Here is a 25,346-nt window from a genome sequence, read left to right on the forward strand (position 1 = left end):
CTTACTGCATGGTCCTATCTTCATAAGTGCTTGCATTGAAAATGTGCAGAGGTTTACTAAATTTATTCCAGATTAAAGGGTTAATGCGTGAAGGAAGATTGTGCAGGTTGGGCCTACACTCCTTGGTGCATAGAAGATATGATCTTATTAAAACAGATGAATTTGGAAGGGGTGGATATTGTGAATACTGAGGATGACTTGTATTTTTAGATTCTGGGGCAGTTTCAGATTGAGGGATCACCTATTTCAGACTGCGAAGAGGATTTTTGCTGCCAAAGCCTGGTGAATCTTTGGCATTCTCTTCTCCAGAGAACTGTGGAACGGGAGTTACTGAAAATGTTCAAGGTGGAGACTGTCAGACATTTAAAAAGCAAACGAAACAAGGGGTTAGAGGGGGAAAAAAGTGAAGCCATGGATTTCCCAATTTCAGTGAAAGGCGGAGCGTGCTCGAGGGGCCGATTGGCCTCCTCCTGCTTGGTTTATAACAAGAGTTACGTGGAAATGGCACTGTCTGATCTGTGCTGAGCAAGTTTGTTAGGGTTAACTGTAGCATCGGCGTGAACAGAATGTTCGAGGTTTGTACAATGCAGGTGTGGTCCAGTAGGCGGAATGAGCCACTTTTCAAGAGAACAAGTTAGGCAAGATGCGCGGGCTGAAATATAAAATAAAGGGAAACGGGAAAAGATATTGAAATTGGAGAGTGGCAGCGACAGTGAATAAATGGGCGACAGGGACACAAAAATGAGTGAGATGTCCCTGGAGTTAACAGACTCTTCGCTCCCTGTTCCCTTGTTTTGTCTGATAGCTGTGTCTGGGTGCCGGAAGGCGGTGCGGTAGCTGCATTTGCCCTTGGCGCCAGAGCTGTGTGCAGGTAAAGGGCTGTGCCCCTCGTTAACCTGCGATACTCTGTCCAGTTCCTGGTGAGGGCTAGCAGCAGCTGAATGATTGGACAAGGCTCTAACATGGGATCTCCCAGATATTCCCAATACTGCCTTCTGTCTGGAATGGCGAGCTTGGAGAAGCGGGAATCGACATCTTTGTAACATCTTTTTCCAGATTCCGACTCCCGAATCCGGCTCCAGGATTTTGGGGTGCCGTTAATCGCAAGGAGTGCAGCAGCTTCCCAAGGTCAGTCTGTTCCAGCCGAGGTAAACAAGTGTTTGGCTTTTCCTTCAGTCGTTTATTCAACAGCTGCTGTTGTTAGAGAGGGGGAGGGTCTGAAGAGGGCTGCGTGGAAGTGGGAAGGGGTAGCAATGGGAGATCGGTGCAAGAAAGATCGTCAAGGAGGGGAGAGAGGAGGTGTGGACATCGGCGAGGAGCGGGGGGACAGGTGTGGAGAGAGAAATTGATAAAAAGGTTGGGTTGAGAAAGGCGAAAGGGGGAGAGTGGGGAACGACACTGTGCTCTCACTCTCTTCTACCCCTCCTCCCCACGCCCATCCTTTCCGCTCACTTTCACCACCTCCTTCATAATCGCAGCTGTGTTCTTCTCTTGTCCCCGCTCTCTTCACCATCATCCCAACCTCCACCTCTGTCACGGAGTCACATCTTTTCAGCCTCCTCCCGTCTGCCCTCCACCTATCTTCCGTTACCCCTTCAGTCCGTCCTCCTGTCTCCCCTCCATTCTCCTCCCGTCCCCGCTCGCGTCCTCCCTCCACATTCCTCTCGTTTCGAGGTGACCTTCCATCCCTCCAGCACCCTCCGTTTGCGCTCATCTGCCGTCCTCGCATCCCTCCTCTACCTTCCTCCCGTCTCCCCTCCACCCTCCTACCGTCCCTTATCCGTTCTTTGCTCCGCATTAGCTTTCCCTCCTCTCCCCGTTCCTCCACCCTCCCCAGATCTCAATGCTGTTGCACCCTCCATTTTCCTTGTACGCTCTGCTTTCTCGACTTATATTCATTCATCTTCTTTTCACCATCTCTATCAATTTCCGAACCTCCTTGACGAGCTTCGCTTCTATTTTCACCCTCCGCTCCATCACGTTCTCCTTCAATCTTCTTGTTCCCTGGTATCTTCCCAGTTTTGCTACCCTAACTATGAATTTCCAGTTCCTTTAACATCACCTCTTCACCTCAGCTGAATCCATCCTGCCCCACCCCCTCTTTATCTTCAGCATTTGCCCCTCTCCTCTCAAACCTCCATGCTTTCTAATTCTCTCGTATAACTTCCTTGCTTTCTATCACCACTCCCCCTTTACTTTATATGCTCTCTATCCCCCATCTTCAAGCCTTCCCACCATCTCTCTCACTCTTTACTCTCAAACACACATTCTGATCTTTACTTGCTTATTGCACTTTTCTATTGTCCCGACCCTAGAGTGCCATCTCTATTCAACCCAGCTCTACCTCAATGTAATAAAATCCTTGCCCTGTTGCATTCCTCATCGCCTCCCAGCTCTCTCTCACCTTCCCCCTCCCTTTCAACCTCCCAGCTCTCACTTACCCATTCTCCTTCTTTCTCTCGTCTCTATATGTACCTGCTGTGACATCCCTGCTCTGTACATTTCTTTATTCATTCATTTTACAGACCTGGATTGCAGGTGAGAAGTGGATCGCTGACTGCTTGTTGAATGGCTGCATTCTGTCTGATAAAGTCTAATTCCTTCCTCACCCCTCCTCTCATCTCTTCTTCAGTCATCATGCACTTCAACGCACAATTGCTTTCATCCCCTTACTAGCTTTGTCTGTATTCTCCTCTCTCCATACTGCCCTCCTTCAAGCTCCTCACCACCTGACCATCTCTATTTCATCAACACCACAATCTATCTTTTTAAATTTAACTTTCCCACAACATCTAGTCCCCTCCTGCTCTTCCCATCCTTGCACTGTAACCATTCTTCTGTAACTTTCTAACTGATGTTCATATCCCTGCTCTAAACCTCTCTCCACCACCATTTTGTGCTCTATCCCTCCCCCCTCACTACCCTCCTCCTTCTTTGTCCTTGCCCCGAAGCCTCTTCTCCACTGGTTCTCCCCTCTCCCCATCCACTATCTCTGCCCTCCCTCTCCATATCCACCTTCCTACACTCTCTTCCTCCCCATCCACCCTTCTTGCCACCTCTCCTGTGCTTCTTTCATGCCTTGTCTAAACTTCTGCCCTCCATCCTCCTGTCCCCTCTCCTTCCCCCTCCAACCCCCCTGCCCTGTTCCTCCACTCCATTCCTCTCCCCTTCAACTTCCATGCCCTGTTTCTACCCCTCCACAGAATCTTCCCTCAATCCCTTTCCCAACCCTCCTCAGGACTCTCACATTCCCCTCTTCTTTCAACCACCATGCTTCTTCACTATCTCCTCAAATTTCTCTCTGAATCTCCCTTCCTAGTCATCTATCCTTCATTTTCAAGGTCCTGTCCTCCCTCCTTCGTCGCATTGCTTAACAAGTTGTTGTCCTTTGCCCCCCTGCTTTCTTTCCCATTCTTCACATTCTGAATCAATAAACCTCCGTATCTATTTCACCTTTTGCCATTTCCAAGTGTTTCATGACCTCTTCCTTTTGACCTAATACACTTTAAATCACTGATTCCATTCCTGGCTCCCGTTGATATTATGGATGGCTTTCTAAGCACCTCAACTTCACATTTCCCTCTACATTCTCCTGAACAAAATACCTCTTGACTCCATCATTGCTTAAAGCATCCCACCTTCAACCATCCTTTTCTCCCTTTATTCTTTCTGAAGAATATTAATGTCAGTAATATATAACCACTGGTTGCCGTGTTGGTTGCTATGTTATCACTCCACTCTAGGTTTGTATCCCGTTGTGGTCTATAGCCTGCAGAACAAATTGTTTTCACAGAAGTTGGCATTGCCTGAGACTGAACTTGTTGCATAAGAGCTGGTTCACTTTTACAGCGGTATTTTCTCCAGTGAATGTAGGAAATCTTCCAATAAGCTAAAAAATAGCAGGCTGAAACCAGGATGTTTCTTCCACAAACTTATTTTAAATTCAACATATAACTGCTGAATGAACCAACGAAACACTTTTACTTTGTACATTCCCAGTGTCTTTCATCCTTACCCAATCTGGTCTTTGTGTGCCTCCAGACCCATTAAAGTCATTGACATTCCTGACCTCCGAAAGCCTCAGGGAACAATTAAGGATGGGATTTTAAATGAATGGCTTGCCATTGGTGTCCATGTCCCAAGAATAACTGGTTGGAAAAATTGAAGGAATCTGTTGTTGCCTCCCAATCCATGCCTATCTGCCCTGTCTGAATCTCTCCAACCCCTGCCACAGCCACAAAATGACTCTGACTAAAGCAACTGATAACATTTTACATGACGTAACTCAGTGTAAGAAAATAACTGCAGATGCTGGTACAAATCGAAGGTATTTATTCACAAAATGCTGGAGTAACTCAGCAGGTCAGGCAGCATCTCAGGAGAGATGGAATGGGTGACGTTTCGGGTCGAGACCTTTCTTCAGACTGATGACGGGAAGGGGGAGGGGAAGAGAGGGACAGAGGAACTAGCTAAAGTTGGAGAAGTCAATGTTCATACCGCTGGGCTGCAAGCTGCCCAGGGGGAGTTGAAGTGCTCCATCGTTTCACCTATTTACAGTCTTTGATGTAGGAAATTGTATCATACACCTCTCCCCCCCCCCCCCCCCCCCCCCCCCTTAAACCTTACTTTGGCTCTGCCTACATTTTATTTGCTCCACTCAGACCAATCAAATTTTAACTAATAATTCATCACCAATGGCTTCATCTCTGGCACATGGCCGTTAACTTTGGTGACATCAAGGTCAGTTCTTGTCACCTTGCTCTTTCTCATCCACATGATATAATTTTCCAACATCATAAACAAACACTGCAATGAACTTGGTGGAATACCCCATTTACTTCTTCAATTACTTGAGCACCAACCCGTCTATACATTATCATCCCTGGTCAGAGAGACATACAAAACAGTTTTTACATATCCTCAACAATTTACCACCATTCCAACCCCACCCGATTTTCATAGTGCCCACCAACAAGCTTGGGGCTATTTACAGCGGCCAATTAACCCCTGACATGTGGGTCCAAAATGACAGCACACAGAGGAAATCCACATGGTCAGTGGAAGAACATGGAAAGTTGACACAAACAGCACCCAAGGTTAGGATGGAACCCAGGTCTCTGGAGCTGAGTGACAGAAACATTAACTGTTGGACCACTGTGCCATTGTATCTGTCCCTTGCTCCTTCACACCCTGGCTTCTGCCCTTATGGCTTTCATTTGATCTTCTGTAATGTTTTCTTCTTTCACATTAATTCTTAACCCCTTCACTGCCTCTAAATCAGCAAACTGGTTTTCCCACATTTGGGACTGGCTGAACAGAAATCTCTTCTAGTTGAATCCTATAAAATTTAAAACCATTGTGTTTAAACCCAGGCACAAATGCCATTCAACGCCAATCAATTCAGTGGGCAGGATGGTGGCGCAGTGGTAGAGTTGCTGCCTTATGGCTCCTTAGAGACCCGGATTCTATCCTGACTACACGTGCTTGTCTGTACGGAGTTTGTACGTTCTCCCCGTGACCTGGGTTTTCCCCAGGAGCTCCGATTTTGTTCCTCACACATTCCAAAGACGTGCAGGTTTGCAGTTTAATTGGCTTGGTGAAATTGTAAATTGTCCCCAGTGTACAGGATAGTGTTAATGTGCAGGGGTCATTGGTCTGCGTGAACTCAGTGGGCCGAAGGACCTATTTTCGTGCTGTCTCTCTAAACTAAACTAAATTCCATGCTCCTTTTCTACATAGCAATAGTTGAAACCATTTTTTTTCAACATTATCACCGCCCATTACATCCAAGCCTCAGCTCACCTATTCCAATATACCCCTTGGCTTTTCAGACATTCTTCTCATCATTAAACTCTCCATAAACATGAAGTTACCTTACCTACAGTGTCCCAACTGCCACCTATGTCCTGCTCAATGCTTATCCTTGGCCCCGGTGGCCCTAATTGCCTCCTGGTTATGCAGCTTTAGAATTTCTCATCCTTTTCAGTTCCTCCCTGTTGTCACATCTCCCTATCTCTGTAATTCCTCCCAGCCCTCTGAAATATTTGAACCCTCAATCTCTGGCCTCTTATGGTGGCACAATGGTTCAGATGGTAGAGTTGCTGCCTCACACCTCCAGTAAACCAGCTTCAATCCTGAAGGTACTGTTAGGTACTGAGTGTGCAGATTTTGATGTTCTCCCTCTGATCACCACATGCTCCAGTTTCTTCCTGCATCCCAAAGACATGCTGCTTGGTAGGGTAACTGGCAACTGCCCTGAATATTTAGGTGAGTATTAACATCTGGTCCGGGGGAGCTGATGAGAAAATGGGAAGTATAAATATTGATTTAATGTAGCATTAGTGTAAATGGGTCGTTGATGGTTGTCAGTGTTTCAATGGACTGAAGGACCTGTTTCCATTCTTTCTCTGCCTCATGGACATCCATTATTCTTGAAATGTGCCTTCAGCTGCCAAGGATCTAACATCTGAAGTTCCCTACCAGTGTTTATATAACTTTTTTTCTTTTAAAGTGCTCCTATTCATTTTGGTTGCCCTGCCAAATATCTTCAATGAGTCAGTAGCAGGAACTGCATGGGAACATTGACATGCACTAAAAGCACTAGGTGGCACAGTGACACAGCTGACAAAGCTGCTGCCTCGCAACTCCAGATAACTAGGTGCTGTACTCGGGTGCTGTCTGTGCAGTTTGCTTATTTTCTCTGTGACCACAAGGGTTTCCCCTGGGGCCTTCAGTTTCTCCCACATCACAAAGATATGCATATTTTAAGTTAATTGTCCCCTGTGTAAGGTTAATTGTCCCTTTGTGTAAGTGAATGGTGGAATGTGGGAGGGAAAGGATGGGAATATGAGGAGAAGAAAACGGGATTAGTATCAATGGGTGCTTGATGTTTGGTGTGGACAAAGGCCATGGTTTAATGCTGTGTGATTTGACAAACTTTGCATTCATTGTCTTAACTCCCTATCTTTATTTGTTTCTTGATTCGCGCTGATTCTCACTCTTTTTCATCTTTTCCTCTCTATCTGCCACAGCTCTCTCCCTCTCTCTCACACACCTGCTGTTTTCTCTTGCCCTTGCCCTGTTCTTTCAGCTTCCTCCATTCCCCACCCCTTCACCTCCAAATTGCCATCCCTCTCTATACCAGCCTTCCTTATATCTATACTTTTCTCCTTCAACCACATTTCTCTCAATTCTTCTATCCTTTACTTTTTGTGCCTTTCATCCTCACGAACTCTTTTCTATCCTCATTTATTCACACCTCCCACTTTCTTTCATTCACTTATTCATCCACCCTTCAATCACCCCACTGTGACCTTCTGTTGTCTCCATCCTGTTCAGTCTGCCAACAGGAAAGGGCGCATCCAGGGATTATGATGAAAGCACGTGGCACAATCTGTGAGGTATGTTTCTGTGAGTAAAACTATGTCAGGCTGTTGCTTTACTTGTCTGTCGGATGAGTCTCCCAATTTGGTTATCAGATGTCACATGTTTATGGAGACAATTTTGCAATGCTGACTGGGCTGGGAGCTACTTGGTTGCATCCATTTCTGGTGCCTAAGTTGATGCCATGCAGTCCATCCACTTTTATTCCTTCTTTAGATTATATAACTGAGTCAGTTGCTTGATCATTTCTGAGGACACTGAAGGGTTTGATCTGGAGTCGTAGATAGGCCAAAACATTACAACATTTTGCCAAGCATCCTCAGGATCTTCTGTGTTGGAATAAGGTCACCTCTCATTCTTCTATACTCCAAGGAATGTAGCCTCTGAGCAGGACAACCGTCGAATCTTAGGAATTAGGCTGGTGAATCTGCTTCATTCAAGATTCCTGCTGTCCCTTGCTCTGTAAAAAGAAATTAAATATTGCAGCTATTCCCGTCTCCATAAACATCCTCTTCTTTAGCTCTTAATATTCCTTTTTCGCCTCTGCATGGATTTCTACTCTCCATCTCTCTTTATCACAATTGTACTGCCCTCTATTTTTCTCTGAATTATCTATCTCTGTCTTTTAACATACCCAACTTTCTATCACAGCATCCATTTACCACATTTTGTCTGCTCTTCCTGGCATTCCATTCCTCTCCATTTAGAACATAGGCAAAGATATGCCTGTTAAAATTATTGATCGCACAAAGATGGGTAGGATAGTAAGTTTTGAGGAAGGCACTAGGAAAGGATATTGATTGGAACAAAACATTGCAAGTGCTAAATATCTCAATATGACAAAATTCTGGAAGCACATTTATACGCTAACCCCACATCCCTTGATTACATTAATCTACCAATATCTATCTTTAATATAGATTGTCTGAGTTGCCAAAGCTCTCTGGGGAATAGAATTCTGAAGTCTCCCTAGGTAAAGGAATGGATGCCCCCTTATATTGAAAATGTGACTCCCGGTTTTGGATACCCCACCAGAGAAAAGAACATTGCTACATTAAACTATCAGGTCCAAGGTAATTTGGAAGGCTTTATTGAAATCAGCTTCCATTTTTCAAAACTTAGGAGTGCACAGGCCCCACCTGTCTGATCCCTCCTTGCACAGCAAACTTCCCATCGAGGAATCAATGTACTGAACCTTCACTGCATTCCCACTCTTGCAAGAATTCTTCACGTTCTCCATGCTATTTCCCAGGAACATTCACTCTCGAGTTTGGTGTTCCTCCTTTATCATCCTGATCTTCCAGCTGCAACGGAATGCATCAGAGGGGGTGTTACTGCTAAAGTCTGATTTGAGAGGTAGTCAAATTCGTTGGATCAGATATGACTGGAATTGTTTCATGGTCATGGGCAGGAGCATGTGATTCTACTCAGGTAATGGGTGTGGAACCAATAACACAGGAGCTTCAGCTTTTGACATTGCCCATCAGTTAAACAGTTCTTGGTGCCTCTGACAGTGAGAACGAAGACAGCAAGCGGCTTGGTACCAGAGGCCATTCAAGTGAGAGATATTAAAATAAAATGTCTTTGTGTTTGAAGACAATATAATCAGAAGCTGTAGTCTCTGGGGCCTTGACTGGAAGATCAGTTAGATTGTTGCCTGCCCAGTGCAAAGAGAAGGTCGGCTTTGGGAGGGGAAGATTTTGCTTCCATAGTCCATGGCAGGAATTATATCTGGAAGTTACTTTTCATTGAAGACATTGATAATGAACTTCACCACCACGTTCGAAATATAAGCATAGTCTTGTCAATTGAAGAAAAGAGTATTTGAAGACCTCTGAACATGGCATAAAATGCATGGTCTAATGGGTAGCAATGATCCATGACCTATATGTTTCTGAAACCTGGAATAGTTGGGAAATGGCCATAAACACTGTCTCTGCAAAATCCTCCAAATTCACCGGAGGGCTAATGGAAGCAACATTAGTGTGTGCTCCCTGGTAAACATTGCCAGCACCAGGGCAAGGTCACATCACTGTCTTGTGTTCACCAGATTTCTGACGAGAATACAAGTTCTGCCATGGGAAAGTATTATCACGTGGACAAAGGAAAAAATTCAAAGATATACGCTAAACCTCATTGAACGAATGCAACACCTCCACCGACTCTTAGGCATTGCTGGCTCATGACCACAAAGTAGAGAAGGGGCATTTAGAATAATATAGAAAGCCTTTAGATGAATCACAGGAAAGCAGGAAAGCCCTCTAGATGTGACTTAAAGAGATGATAGACACAAAAAGCTCGAGTAACAGTGGGACAGGCAGCATCTCTGGAGAGAAGGAATGGGTGAGGTTTGGGTTGAGACCCTTCCTCAGAAAGAGCATCTCATCAGCCACCTTCCCCATCCATGGACGAGTCTGTGGTTCTCATATTGGTCTCATCTGACACATCAGAACCCACAAGAAACAGAATCAATAGACAATAGACAATAGGTGCAGGAGTAGGCCATTCGGCCCTTTGAGCCAGCACGACCATTCAATGTGATCATGGTTGATCATTCTCAATCAGTACCCCGTTCCTGCCTTCTCCCCATACCCCCTGACTCTGCTATCCTTAAGAGCTCTATCTAGCTCTCTCTTGAATGCATTGAGAGAATTGGCCTCCACTGCCTTCTGAGGCAGTGAATTCCACAGATTTACAACTCTCTGACTGAAAAAGTTTTTCCTCATCTCCGTTCTAAATGGCCTACCACCCAATAGACACCACCCAAGGTTTGGAGTGAGCTTTACTAACTGACTGCTAGCATCCCTTTGGCGCTCTTTCTAAACGGACTTTTTACCTGCAATGAACACTTACTTGCTTTCAGCCAATGGTTGTCCTTGCTCTCCTGCTCTCCCGACCTTTACTGACTGACTGCTAGCGTCCCTTTGGCGCTCTTTTTAAACGGACTTTTTACCTGTAATTAACACTTACTTGCTTTCAGCCAACGGTCGTCCTTGCTCCTGCTCTCCCGACCTGCCCCTACTGACTGAAGGAAGTCATCCTCGATCCGAAGGTATTGCATGAGAAGGGATTGAGAAAGAAGGATAAGGTTCTAGTATGACGTTTGAGCAGAAGTATGAGGTTCTAGTATGAGCTTTGAGGGGGAGGGAGAAGGAGATATTCAGAGATGAGGAATTATTTATACTATCAGACTTGTGAGTCTTTAGAATTCATTGCCCTGAAAGCTGTGGAGACTGAATCATTGAATATATTCAAAGCTGAGATGGATGGAATTTTACTCAATAGGGGCAGGAAATCAGATGAGGGAATCTGGATCAACTATGACCTTAATGCTTAAATAATTGATGAATTAACCTGATTCTGCTCCTATTTCTTATGACTAACACTTTAATAGTGTGAGATGATGATCTGGTGCACACCACCAATGTATCAATCTGTCTATCACTACCCCAGTTAACTAATAATGAATTCACGAAACGCTGGAGTAACTCAGCAGGTCAGGCAGCATCTCAGGAGAGAAGGAATGGGCAACGTTTCGGGTCGAGACCCTTCTTCAGACTGATGTCAGGGGGCGGGACAAAGGAAGGATATAGGTGGAGACAGGAAGACAGTGGGAGATCTGGGAAGGGGGAGGGGAAGAGAGGGACAGAGGAACTATCTAAAGTTGGAGAAGTCAATGTTCATACCATTGGGCTGCAAGCTGCCTAGGCGAAATATGAGGTGCTGTTCCTCCAATTTCCGGTGGGACTCACTGTGGCACTGGAGGAGGCCCATGACAGAAAGGTCAGACTGGTAATGGGAGGGGGAGTTGAAGTGCTCAGCCACTGGGGGATCCGATTGGTTAATGTGGACTGAGCGCAGGTGTTGAGCCTCACACCTCACACGCTCTCCAACTCCTCGATAACGTCCGGTTCCCAGGCCCCCACTCCCTCATCTTTACCAATGTATGTCCAGTCACTCTACACTTCCGTCACCCACAAGGATGGTCTCGAAGCCCTCCGTTTGTTCCTCGACCGTAGAACCAGCCAATCCCCATCTACTAACACTCTCCTCCGCCTAGCAGAGCTGGTTCTTACCCTTAACAACTTCTCCTTTGACTCCTCCCACTTCCTCCAAACCAGAGGCGTAGCTATGGGCACTCGCATGGGCCCTAGCTATGCCTGCCTCTTTGTCGGGTACGTCGAACAATCCCTGTTCCGGGCGTACACCGGCCCCATCCCCGAACTCTTCCTCCGCTACATTGACGACTGCATTGGTGCTACCTCTTGTACCCATGCAGAACTCACTGACTTCATACACTTCACTTCCAATTTCCATCCTGCCCTTAAATATACCTGGACTATCTCCGACATCTCCCTCCCGTTTCTGGACCTCACCATCTCCATCACAGGAGACAGACTAGTGACTGACATCTACTATAAACCCACTGACTCGCACAGCTATCTGGACTACACTTCTTCCCACCCGGTTCCCTGCAAAAAGTCTATCCCCTACTCCCAATTCCTCCGTCTACGCCGCATCTGCACCCGGGATGAGGTGTTTCACACAAGGGCATCAGAGATGTCCTCATTCTTCAGGAAACGGGGCTTCCCCTCTTCCATTATAGATGAGGCTCTCACTAGGGTTTCTTCTACATCCCGCAGCTCCGCTCTTGCTCCCCCTCCCCCCCACTCGTAACAAGGACAGAATCCCCCTCGTTCTCACCTTCCACCCCACCAGCCAGCGGATCCAACAAATCATCCGCCAACATTTTCATCACCTACAACGGGACCCCACCACTGGCCATATCTTCCCATCCCCTCCCCTTTCTGCCTTCCGCAGAGACCGTTCCCTCCGTAACTCCCTGGTCCACTCATCCCTTCCTACCCAAACCACCCCATCCCGGGACACTTTCCCCTGCAACTGCACGAGATGCAACACCTGTCCCTTTACCTCCCCCCCTCAACTCCAGCCAAGGACCCAAACAGTCTTTCCAGGTGAGACAGAGGTTCACCTGCACCTCCTCCAACCTCATCTATTGCATCCGCTGCTCCAGATGTCAACTTATTTACATCGGCGAAACCAAACGCAGGCTCAGCGATCGCTTTGCTGAATACCTGCGCTCAGTCCGCATTAACCAATCGGATCTCCCGGTGGCTGAGCACTTCAACTCCCCCTCCCATTCCCAGTCTGACCTTTCTGTCATGGGCCTCCTCCAGTGCCACAGTGAGCCCCTGTTAAATGACTCCTAATTCCTCACTAAGCCACGCCTAATGTTACAACTATTATCTGATGGCTTATAAATAATTCACACCAATGCTTTATGAATTTGCTGTTCTAAGCTCAAAATGAAATTAATTCTTCATAATGTCTGTAAAGCCAAGATCATTTCGCCCCGCTGTACTCATCTCCTTCCTTATTAGTAGTGTTACTTCACCCTCATTTCCTGTACCACTGCTTTCCTGAATGTTGAACTCCCTGGGATAATTTGTTCTCTGCTATGCATAACTTGAAGCCATATACCACTTGTGTCACAAAGCATTCAGAATGTTCTGAGTATTCTGAAACATGCTCTGCACCTTGTACTTTTAATAATTTTCTTTTAATAATTTTAATTTTCCCCTTGGCTACCTGATAAGTTTTTTTCCCATCTATTTAACTCACTTACTATCCTCCGAAATTCCCCTTTGCAATTTGTTTCTCCCCTTCCTGAATTTTCATTGACATTAGTTTAAATTAGTTTAATTTAGTTTAGAGATGCAGCATGGAAACAAGCCCTTCAGCCCATCGAGTCACAGCCAACCAGCGATCACCCATGCACTAGTTCTATCCTAGACACCAGGGACAATTTACAGAAGCCGATTAACCTACAAACCTGCATGTCTTTAGAATGTGGGAGAAAACCGGAGAACCTGGAGAAAACCCATGTGGTCACAGGGAGAACATACAAACTCTGGACAGACAGCGCCCATAGTCAGGGTCAAACTGGGGTCTCTGGTGCTGGAAGGCAGCAACTATACAGCTGCACCACTATGCCGCCGTATCATTCTGATCCATTTGCCAACTCTGCTTAAACCCTCCCCATTCACAGAAGCAAACCCCAGCAAAATATATCCCCTGCACACCCTCTTTCATCCCTCTGCACAGTCTAGTCCATCTACACTCTCATCTCCCCTCTGCATTCCTTCTCTCCCCAACCCTCTCCCCTGGCTCTCTATCTCTACTCTGAATTCTACCTCACCACCCCCTCATTCTCTCCCCCATACCAAGTTCTCTGTCACCCCCCTCCAGCATTCTGTCTCCAACCCACCCTCTGCCACTCTCTGCTCTGTAACCCGTTCCCTCACTCCCTTTTTCCCTTGCTGTTTTCTGTCTGTGCTCGCCATTCCTTGCCCACTTCAATCGCCAGCCTCAACCCCAACCCCCACCATTCTCCTCTCTCCCGCTCTCTCTCTGTGATCCCTTTGTGCCCCCTTTGTGCTCTGTGACCCTCCTGACATTCTTGACACATCCATACTCTCTTTCCAACCCCCACCCCTGCCAGATATGCACCCCTGACCAATCTTCACCTCCACTCAGGCTCTTTATCCCAGTATTTCACCCACTGTTCCCCCTCTGTGCATCTCTGCATCCTTTGACCCCTGTGTTCTCTGCTTCATCTAGATGTCTGCCCATATGCACTCTTTTTGCTATGCACTCTTTTACTCGCCTATTCTTTTTTTACACAAATTCACTTCTGCAACCCTCTCCACTATGCTTGTTCCTCTGTCATCTCTTTCATTTGCATTCTTGTCTGCCCTCCCCTTTTTGCATCTCTCTTTGATCTCTGCATCTCTCTGCCTCTCTTGCTCTCTCATTGCATTCTGCATTTCTTTCACTGTCCATGCCTCACTCTGCATCTTTCACTCTCTGAATTCTGTGTGGCTGCATGTCAGTCTCTACGCTGTGTGCATCACTTTGATCTTGGTGGAGCACATTGAATCAGCACTCTCTGTGCTTCTCGCACTCTTTGTCAATCTGTGTCACCCTTCCCCCACCGTACTTCTCTTTTCTCTCTGTATTATCTGTGCTCCCTGAACACTCTCTGCCACCATTGTATGGACTTTGCCTTCTCAGGTTTTCTGTCTGTTCCGACTCCCTGCCCCTGCTGTGATTTTTGTGTATCCTTCTTCCTTCTCCACCCACTCCGTAGCCTCTCACATTTTGTCAATCTCCCTACACCCCATGTGCCTCACTTGTTCTCCCTCCTAAATGTGGCTCTCTTTATTCTCTGTGCCTCTCAGTCACCCTCTGCATACTGTCTGTCTCCCTGTCACTTTGCACTCTTCACGCCACTCTCACTTTCTCTGCTCCCCCATGGCTTTCTGCCCCTCATTGCACTCTGCCCATCCTCACCTTATCATAACTCCCCTTCACTCTTGATCCCCTTCCACACCCTCTGTTCCTCTCTGTACTCTTTTTGACACTCTCTATATTCTATGCCATCAAACCTTGAACTCTTTGTTAAAGTGCGGCACTATCTGCAGCTACATCCCCAACCATTACCCTCTCTGCAATCAACCTTTAATAATCTGTCTCGCTCTACACTTTCTACACCTCATGGCACTCATTGTTGACCCCACACGCTCTGTCTCCCACACCCGAGCAGAGATGTGTCCTCTGTCACCTCTAGAACTCCCTGTTAACCCACTATTCCTGACCCCCTCTACGCGCTCTATTCTATCCCTCCCAGTATATTCCAGGCCCAATCATCTCACCCCAACCCCCACCATTGCACACTTTATCTCAACTTACACCGCAGCCATTTCCACCCAAGCGCCTCAACCAAATCCCTGTCGCGCTCTGTGCTAATTCCTGCTCTTGGACTCCTCTCTGGGCTCTTTACTCCCCCACTCCCCCCCTTCACAAATTTGTTGGTTTCCAACTTGTTGGTTTCCAACTCCTGTGTTGTCTTCCCCTCTTTGTTCCCTGCCGTTCCCATCTTCCTTGCCTCTCTGCATTGCCTATTCCCCCCCAACAACTCCTTCACCATCTGTATTGTCAGTCTCCCCCAACACTTCCTAAAACAATGTTTTCATACCCCTCAGTACAATCAGTTCCTCACTGCCACCCTCCCCGCTCTTTCTCTTGTTTATCTGTGCCTCTGACTTTGCCTGACTTCTTTGCTCCTTGCTTTGACCTATATGCCTCTCTGCCACTCTGCCCGCTCTCTGCTTTCTCTGCATCTCTTTCACACTCTACTTGCCCCAAGCCTCTCTCAGCACCTCCTTCAATGCTCTGCTCATTTTGCCTCTCGCACTCTCTAATCTATGTGTCTGCCTATCACTCTCTGCGCCTCTTCGATTTCAGTGCCTCGCATTCAATCAGCACTCTGTGCCTCTCACTCTCTCTTTGTGACTTCCACAGTTCTTTGTCCCTCACTGTACTTTGTCCTCCCGGTTCTTTCTTTGTATACCCTCTGCCACTCTCTGCACTGTTCATGCCTCTCTCTCTCTTCTGACAACCTCCAGTGTTCTGGAGAAAGCAATCCAATTTTGTCTAACCACTCCATGTATCTAATACTCACTAATCCTGGCCCTTGTTGTCGCAGCTTCTTTTGGATATCATTGTCCTCTCCCCTTTCTCTCCCTCTATGTAACCCACTCTCCTTTTCCTTTCTCTGTTACACTCACTCTTCTGCCACCATCTCTATGAATCTCTCTTCTCTGCCTTCTTCTCTGTGACCCTCTGTCCTCTCCATCTCCCTCATGGCCCACTCCCTTCTCTGTCCCTCTCTCTAACACACACCCCCCCTCCCTCCTTCCCTGTAGTCTCTCCATCCCTCTCTGTGACCCTCTTCCCCCCTCTCTGCAACTCCCCATATCATTGAATCCAACTGCCTCTCTTTATGTAATTCTCTGTCACTCTTCCAGCTCTCTATGACATTCTGAACCTTTCTCTGATTTCAGTAGGCCATTCGGCCCTTCGAGTCAGCACCGCCATTCACCGTGATCACAATCAGTACCCCGTTCCTGCCTTCTCCCCATATCACTTGACTCCGCTATCATTAAGAGCTCTAACTCTCTTGAAAGCTTCCAGGGAATTGGCCTCCACTGCCTTCTGAGGCAGAGAGTTCCACAGCTTCAAACTCTCTGAGTGAAAAAGTTTTTCCTCATGTCCATTCTAAATGGCCGACCCCTTATTCCTAAACTGTGGGCCCTGGTTCGGGACTCTCCCAACATCGGGAACATGTTTCCTGCCTCTAACGTGTCCAATCCCTTAATAATCTTATATGTTTCAATAAGATCCCCTCTCCTCCTTCTAAATTCCAGTGTATACAATCCCAGTCGCTCCAGTTTTTCAACATATGACAGTCCCGCCATTCTAGGAATTAACGTGAACCTACGCTGCACTCCCTGAATAGTAAGAATGTCCTTCCTCAAATTTGGAAACCAGAACTTCACACAATACTCCAGGTGTGGTTTCACTAGGGCCCTCCACAACTGCAGAAGGACCTCTTTGCTCCTATACTCAACTCCTCTTGTTATGAAGGCTAACATTCCATTAGCTTTCTTCACTGCCTGCTGTACCTACCTACATGCTTACTTTCAGTGACTGATGAACTAGGACACCCAGATCTCATTATACTTCCCTTTTTCCTAACTTGACACCATTCAGATGATAATCTGCCTTCCTGTTCTTACCACCAAACTGGATAGCCTCATATTTATCCACATTAAATTGCATCTGCCCACTCACACAACCTGTCTAAGTCACTTGACGATGTAACTAGGAAAATTGACAGGTGAGAGCCTGTGGATGTGGTGTACCTTGACTTTTAGAAAGCCTTTGACAAGGTTCCACATAGGAGATTAGTGGGCAAAATTAGAGCAAATGGTATTGGAGGTAGGGTACTGACATGGATAGAAAATTGGTTGACAGACAGAAAGCAAAGAGTGGGGATAAATGGGTCCCTTTCAGAATGGCAGGCAGTAACTAGTGGGGTACCGCAAGGCTCGGTGCTGGGACCGTAGCTATTTACAATATACATTAATGACTTGGATGAAGGGATTAAAAGTACCATTAGCAAATTTGCAGATGATACAAAGCTGGGTGGTAGTGTGAACTGTGAGGAAGATGCTATGAGGTTGCAGGGTGACTTGGACAGGTTGTGTGAGTGGGCAGATGCATGGCAGATGGAGTTTAATGTGGATAAGTGTGAGGTTATCCACTTTGGTGGTAAGAATAGGAAGGCAGAGTATTATCTGAATGGTGTCAAGTTAGGAACAGGGGACGTACAACGAGATCTGGGTGTCCTAGTGCATCAGTCACTGAAAGGATGCATGCAGGTACAGTAGGCAGTGAAGAAAGCCAATGGAATGTTGGCCTTCATAACAAGAGAAGTTGAGTATAGGAGCAAAGAGGTCCTTCTGCAGTTGTACAGGGCCCTAGTGAGACCGCACCTGGAGTACTGTGTGCAGTTTTGGTCTCCAAATTTGAGGAAGGATATTCTTGCTATTGAGGGCGTGCAGCGTAGGTTTACTAGGTTAATTCCCGGAATGGCGGAACTGTCATATGTTGAAAGACTGGAGCGACTAGGCTTGTATACACTGGAATTTAGAAGGATGAGAGGAGATCTTATCGAAACATATAAGATTATTAAGGGGTTGGACACGTTAGAGGCAGGAAACATGTTCCCAATGTTGGGGGAGTCCAGAACAAGGGGCCAGTTTAAGAATAAGGGGTAGGCCATTTAGAACTGAGATGAGGAAAAAGTTTTACAGTCAGAGAGTTGTGAATCTGTGGAATTCTCTGTCTCAGAAGGCAGTGGAGGCCAATTCTCTGAATACATTCAAGAGAGAGCTAGATAGAGCTCTTAAGGATAGCGGAGTCAGGGGGTATGGGGAGAAGGCAGGAACGGGGTACTGATTGAGAATGATCAGCCATGATCACATTGAATGGCGGTGCTGGCTCGAAGGGCCGAATGGCCTCCTCCTGCACCTATTGTCTATTGTCACCCTGCATCCTCATAGCATCAACCTCACAGTTCACACTGCCATCCAGCTTTGTGTCATCTGCAAATTTGCTAATGTTACTTTTAATCCCTTCATCTAAGTCATTAATGTATATTGTAAATAGCTGTGGTCCCAGCACCGAGCCTTGCGGTACCCCATTAGTCACTGCCTGCCATTCTGAAAGGGGACCATTTATCCCTACTCTTTGTTTCCTGTCTGCCAACCAATTTTCTACCCATGTCAGTACCCTACCCCCAATACCATGTGCTCTAATTTTGCCCACTAATCTCCTATGTGGGACCTTATCGGAGGCTTTCTGAAAGTCCAGCTACACTACATCCACTGGCTCTCCCTTGTCCATTTTCCTAGTTACATCCTCAGAAATTTCCAGAAGATTAGTCAAGCATGATTTCCCCTTCGCATCTGGGGCAGAGGACGATCCTGTTACTGCTATCCAAATGTTCCGCAATTTCTTCTTTTATAATTGATTCCAGCAGCTTTCCCACCGCCGATGTCAGGCTAACTGGTCTATAATTTCCTGTTTTGTCTCTCCCTCCTTTCTTAAAATGTGGGATAACATTAGCTACCCTCCAATCCACAGGAACTGATCCTGAATCTACAGAACATTGGAAAATAATCACCAATGCATCCACGATTTCTAGAGCCACTTCCTTAAATACCCTGGGATGCAGACCATCCGGCCCCGGGGATTTATCAGCCTTCAGTCCCATCAGTCTACCCAACACCATTTCCCGCTAGAACAACTAATATCTCCCTTGCATCTCTGTAGCTCTTGCACCCTCTGGGCTTCACTGGATTCTCTGAACCTGCTGTGTCACACTGTTCTGTTTACTCACTTTCAAACATGGAATTTCCATGAACTCTGCATTCTATGTCTCCGGTGCAAACCTGTGCTCCCTGTATGCTCTTGCTCTCTGTTGTCAGTAATTATCTCCATTCTCTGTGGCCTTCCCTCATCCTCTGCACTTCCCAACCTCTTATTTCCATGCCTAACAAAACTCTACACCCTGTCGTCCCACAACAAAATGTCCCTGCTCTCTGTATAATTCTTTAAACTCAGCTAGACAGGTAGTAAGACAGCTAGAGAAAACAGTTTATAAGGCATATACAATGCCCTCCATAATGTTTGGGCCTAAGACCCATCATTTAATTATTTGCCTCTGTACTCCACAATTTGAGATTTGTAATAGAAAAATTCACATGTGGTTAAAGTGCACATTGTCAGATTTTAATAAAGGCCATTTTTATACATTTTGGTTTCACCGTGTAGAAATTAAAGCTGTGTTTATACATAGTCGTCGCCCCCCCTGGTCCCCTCCCCCCCCCCCCATTTCAGGGCATCATAATGTTTGGGACACGGCAATGCCATTTAAATGAAAATTGTCATGTTTATTATTTTGTTGCATATCCTTTGCATGCAATGACTGCTTGAAGTCTGCGATTCATAGACATCACCAGTTGCTGGGTGTCTTCTCTGGTGATGCTCTGCCAGGCCTGTATTGCAGCCATCTTTAGCTTATGTTTGTTTTGGGGGCTAGTCCCCTTCAGTTTTCTCTTCAGCATATAAAAGGCATGCTCAATTGGGTTCAGATTGAGTGATTGACTTGGCCACTCAAGAATTTACAATTTTTTAACTTTGAAAAACTCCTTTGTTGCTTTAGCAGTATGTTTGGGATCATTGTCTTGCTGGAGAATGAACCACCATCCAATAGGTTTTGAGGCATTTGTTTGAAGTTGAGCAGATAGGATGTGGCTATACACTTCAGAATTCATTATGCGACTATCATCAGTAGTTGTATCATCAATGAAGATAAGTGAGCTAGTACCTTCAGCAGCCATACATGCCCAGGCCATAATATCCCACCACTGTGTTTCACAGATGAGGTGGTATGCTTTGGATCTTGAGCAGTTCCTTCTCTCCTCCATACTTTGCTCTTGCCATCACTCTGATATAAGTTAATCTTCATCGCATCTGTCCACAAGACCTTTTTCCGGAACTGTGGTTGCGCTTTTAAGTACCTCTTGGCAAACTGTAACGTGGCCATCCCATTTTTGCAGCTAACCAATGGTTTGCATCTTGCAGTGTAGCCTCTCTATTTCTGCTCATGAAGTCTTCTGTGGACAGTGGTCATTGACAAATCCACACCTGACTCCTGAAGAGTGTTTCTTATCTGCCAGACAGGTGTTTGGGGATGTTTCTTTATTCTTCTGTCAGCAGCTGTGGAGGTCTTCTTTGGCCTGCCAGTTGCTTTGCGATTAGTAAGCTCACCAGTACTCTCTTTCTTCTTAATGGTGTTCCAAACAGTTGATTTTGGTAAGCCTAAGGTTTGGCTAATGTCTCTATAACAGTTTTATTCTTGTTTCTCAGTCTCATAATGGTTTCTTTGACTTTCATTGGCACAACGTTGGTCCTCATGTTGATAAACAGCAATAAAAGTTTCCAAAGGTGATGGAAAGACTGGAGGAAAGACTAGGTGCTGAGAGCTCTCTTACACTTGCATTATGGAGGCATTTAAACACACCTGAGCAATTACAAACACCTGTGAAGCCATGTGTCCCAAACATAATGGTGCCCTGAAATGGGGGGACTATGTATAAAACACAGCTGTAATTTCTACATAATGAAAATGTGTTAAAAAAAACCTTTATTAAAATCTGACAATGTGCAGTTTAACCACATGTGATTTTTTCTATTACAAATCTCAAATTGTGGAGTACAGAGGCAAATAAATAAATGATGGGTCTTTGTCCCAAACGTTTTGAAGGGGACTGCACGCATAGAGGTGTGAAAGCAGGGAATTCATGATGAATCTTTGCATAATATTGGTTCATCTTGAACTGCATTACTGCTGTCACTTCATTATTGGAAGAGTATGTGGGTGTTAGGCAGGGTCCAGAAAAAAAAGACTATCTACAATTATGAGCTGCATAGAAAGGATAGATAGTCTGAACCTTTTTCCTGCAGAATGGAAATACCAAATAATAGAGGGCATTGCGTTGTGAGAGGCGCAAATTTTAAAGGAGATTTCCAGGGCAAGTTTTTTTTTTGTGGTGGGTGCTTAAAAGGCACTGCCAAGGATGGTAGTGGAGACAAATATGATAATGGTGTTTAAGTAGCTTTTGAATAGGCACATGGATATGCAGGAATGGGGGGGGGGTGATAGATCATGTGCAGGCAGATAAGAGTTTGGCTTGGCATAATGTTCAGTACATACATTGTGGGCTGAAGGGCTTGTTCCGGTGTTGTTTTTAAAAAAATCTTCTATGTTCCATTTTCCACCTTGCTCCCAATCCACCTGTTACCCATCTTTCTCTCCTCAACTTTCACTTGCATTTCCTTCTCCTCTCTGCCAATTCCACTGTGCTTCACTGTCATATATAAATATATATCCTTCCTGCCTGGCTGATGGGGTAAATAACATTTTTTTTTAATGTTTTCATTTAGGTTTCATCAAGAATCCATGAACTTCAGAAATTAGTAACTCCACAGTTCACCAATGCTATTGACCACTAAGTACAATATTCACTAATCCCAGGATACAAAACTCTCTAACTCCAGTTTCGACAAACTTCAAGATCCACATACTCCATGGTCCACAAACTATGAGATCTGCTTACTACAGACGCCATTATCTCCAGGATCTGCTGGAATTTTTCAGGAACCATTGAGATCCAGATTTGCCAATTCCCAAAAACCTGAGGATCTACAAATTCTAGGATCCACAATCTCCAGGATCTACAAACTACAAAATTCACTGACACTAGATTCATTAATTCTAGAATTAATGAATCCTGGGATCTATTAACAATAGATCCACATATGACAAGCAACCTCAAACTTCATTAGTCATTAAATCCAGCATTCATAGCTACAGGATTCAAAAGTTCCTTGAGCCACCAAATCCAGAAACCAAATCTCTAGGACCAACAAAATTCCAGGAACAATGAATGAATCAGTGATCTAGAATATACTAATATCCATAAATTATACAAGATTTACTAAATTTGGGTTGGAGAAACCAGGATCCACTAAAATAACCAGAATTCAGCAATTCCAGCAGCCATTAATTCTATAATCTATTTCTGTCTTCTGTAGGTTACATAATTCCACAAAATACTAACATCAGAATCTATCATCTCCAGCTTCAAGAACAAAGAGCTTCAAGACATTCTAAAATTAGGATCCAGGAGCCAGAAACAACTGGAATAAAAAGCTACAAGTTCCGCTAACTGAAGAACTTACCAAGCACAGGATCTACTAATCACAGAATCACTATCTCTAAATCCTATAAACAGCAACGTTTCATAATTCCAGGATTCACTAACATTAACAATCCATTCACTGGGATATATGACTGTTTCATCTATTAGCTGCAGAATGGATTAATTTCAGGATCCACTTGCACAAACAACCAAGATCTACTATTTCTTGAAAAGTCAGGATCATTAAGTCTACAATCCACAAACTCCCCAATCCAGTAGCAGTAATATAAAATAAAGATTGACTGTAAAATCCACAAACTTACTATCCACTAATTCCATTTTATGGAATCAATTATTCCACCATCCTGAGATTCAAAATATCCTGGTATTCGTGCTCTCCGGTTTTAGGACAATCAATACACAAACCCCTCTGCTTTCTAATTCAACACTTGTCAGTAGCTTCCCTCAAGCAAAATGACAGTGGCTCATGGGGACAATGTTGATGAGTTAGCTGCTCTCCCTGTCCAGAATCAGGACCTGTATGGTCTGGAGCAAAATCATGAGTGCTGTGAACGGGTGGTTATCAACATCTCAGGCCTTCGATTTGAGACTCAGCTGAGGACCTTGGCACAGTTCCCCGACACTCTGCTGGGGGACCCCAAGAAGAGAATGGGCTACTTTGATCCCCTGAGGAATGAATATTTCTTTGACAGGAACCGGCCGAGTTTTGATGCCATCCTATATTACTACCAGTCGGGAGGGAGGCTGCGCAGGCCCATTAATGTGCCCCTGGACATTTTTACAGAGGAAATACATTTCTATGAACTTGGAGAGGAGGCCATGGACATGTTCAGAGAAGATGAAGGTTTTATCAAGGAAGAGGAACGACCGTTACCAGAGAACGAGTTTCAGCGACAGATCTGGCTACTCTTCGAGTACCCTGAGAGTTCAGGTCCAGCCCGTGTTATTGCCATCATGTCCGTTATGGTCATCCTCATCTCCATTGTCAGCTTCTGTCTGGAAACACTCCCCGTCTTTAGAGATGACAAAGAGAATCCTGCTGGAGGGAGACCACAGTATAACAATGAAACGGCTCCCTATCACACGCCAACCTTCGCTGATCCCTTCTTCATCGTTGAGACCCTCTGCATCATTTGGTTCTCCTTTGAGTTCCTGGTCAGATTATTTGCTTGTCCCAGCAAGCCCAACTTCTTTAGAAATATCATGAACATTATTGACATTGTGGCCATAATTCCCTATTTCATCACCCTGGGCACTGGATTGGCTGAGCAGCAGCAGCAGCACCAGCAGCAGCAGGCAGGCAATGAGCAGCAGCAAGGACAGCAGGCCATGTCCCTGGCCATCCTAAGGGTCATCCGACTGGTCAGAGTCTTCAGAATATTCAAGCTCTCCAGGCACTCCAAGGGCCTACAGATCCTGGGGCAGACTTTGAAGGCGAGCATGAGGGAGCTGGGGCTCCTCATCTTTTTCCTCTTCATCGGAGTCATCCTCTTCTCCAGCGCTGTCTACTTTGCTGAAGCCGATGAGGCTGCCTCCTACTTTGACAGTATCCCCGATGCCTTTTGGTGGGCAGTGGTGTCCATGACAACAGTGGGGTATGGAGATATGTACCCCATAACCATTGGGGGCAAGATGGTGGGCTCCCTTTGTGCCATCGCTGGGGTACTGACCATCGCCCTCCCTGTCCCAGTCATAGTCTCCAACTTTAACTATTTCTACCATCGAGAGACGGAGAATGAGGAGCAGGCCCAGTACCTGCACACTAGAAGCTGTGCCACCATTCCATCCGTCACCGATCTGAAGAAAAGTAACAGCACATCTAGCATCTGCAAGTCAGAATATACCCAGGAAGGAATGGGCGGCACTCGCCATCCCCCTGATCACAACCTTCACAATGACAATTGCACTTTATCAAATCCCAACTATGTGAACATCACCAAGATGCGGAGTGATGTGTGAGCGCCTCAGACACTGGACTCAGCCCAGAGGCACCCTTCTTAGCATCTCACTGTTATTTAGTTCATGGCCTGCTTTGTGTCTGATGGTGTAGCTTCTAGTATTCGTTTCAGAATATTAAGTATTCACACAATAACTATGTCCTGTTCACCCTTCCCTACATTCCCATCACAATTCACTCGGGAAATGTACTATTAATTTTAGGGAAAACCTAAATAAATAGAAGAATCCTGCATGTGACAATTATAATGAGTAACTGGAATTAGAGACAACACATTGAATCCTTCACTGGAATCACCTAATTGATATTATTTATCTAAATATCACATCTAAAGTATGAATAATTAATCAGTCTGCTTGTTTATTACATCCCATCACTAAAGTTAAACATAAGTTACACATAATCAATGTAGTCTCAGTTATTTATTTATTTGCCCAGATATTCTGTTGTCTCATGTTTACCTCAGAATATCTTTCTTCCATGGCCAGTTAGAGTTAAGCAGATGAGGTGAAAGATTTAACCCTTAACTCACCCAAGAAGTCCAACTCTCCATACCCTTACTGCTTTCTGTCACCGTTATATCTGTATACATTAGTAGCATCTTGCAGAGTTCATGCTTATCAGTATAATTCAGTTTGCCTGTTCACAACAGATTGGATGAATCCTCATTGATACATGGAATGTAGATGCATAGAGTGAGAAACAGGTTTGTGACTCATAAAAGTGATTTCCTTTAGTGAGGTATCACAAAATGCTGGAGTAACTCAGCAGGACGGGCAGCATCTAGG

The 25,346-nt window shown here is 45.4% G+C and overlaps 1 protein-coding gene across 3 annotated transcripts; it reads left to right on the forward strand.

Annotated features, from left to right (window-relative positions):
• Positions 1–732: 732 nt before the first annotated feature.
• On the forward strand, positions 733–25,346 carry LOC144605475 (potassium voltage-gated channel subfamily A member 2-like). Of its 3 annotated transcripts, none has more exons than XM_078420778.1 (3): positions 733–1,128; positions 7,032–7,400; positions 21,823–25,346. In XM_078420778.1, the coding sequence occupies exon 3, from the start codon at positions 23,055–23,057 to the stop codon at positions 24,558–24,560; it is 1,506 nt and encodes a 501-aa protein (XP_078276904.1). In that variant the 5' UTR covers positions 733–1,128; positions 7,032–7,400; positions 21,823–23,054; the 3' UTR covers positions 24,561–25,346. The 3 variants fall into 3 exon arrangements, with proteins under 3 accessions (XP_078276904.1, XP_078276906.1, XP_078276905.1); XM_078420780.1 differs by having other exon boundaries at positions 7,339–7,400; XM_078420779.1 differs by having other exon boundaries at positions 1,102–1,148.

The sequence above is a fragment of the Rhinoraja longicauda genome, chromosome 24, assembly GCF_053455715.1.
Source record: "Rhinoraja longicauda isolate Sanriku21f chromosome 24, sRhiLon1.1, whole genome shotgun sequence".
NCBI classification, from domain to species: Eukaryota; Metazoa; Chordata; class Chondrichthyes; order Rajiformes; family Arhynchobatidae; genus Rhinoraja; species Rhinoraja longicauda.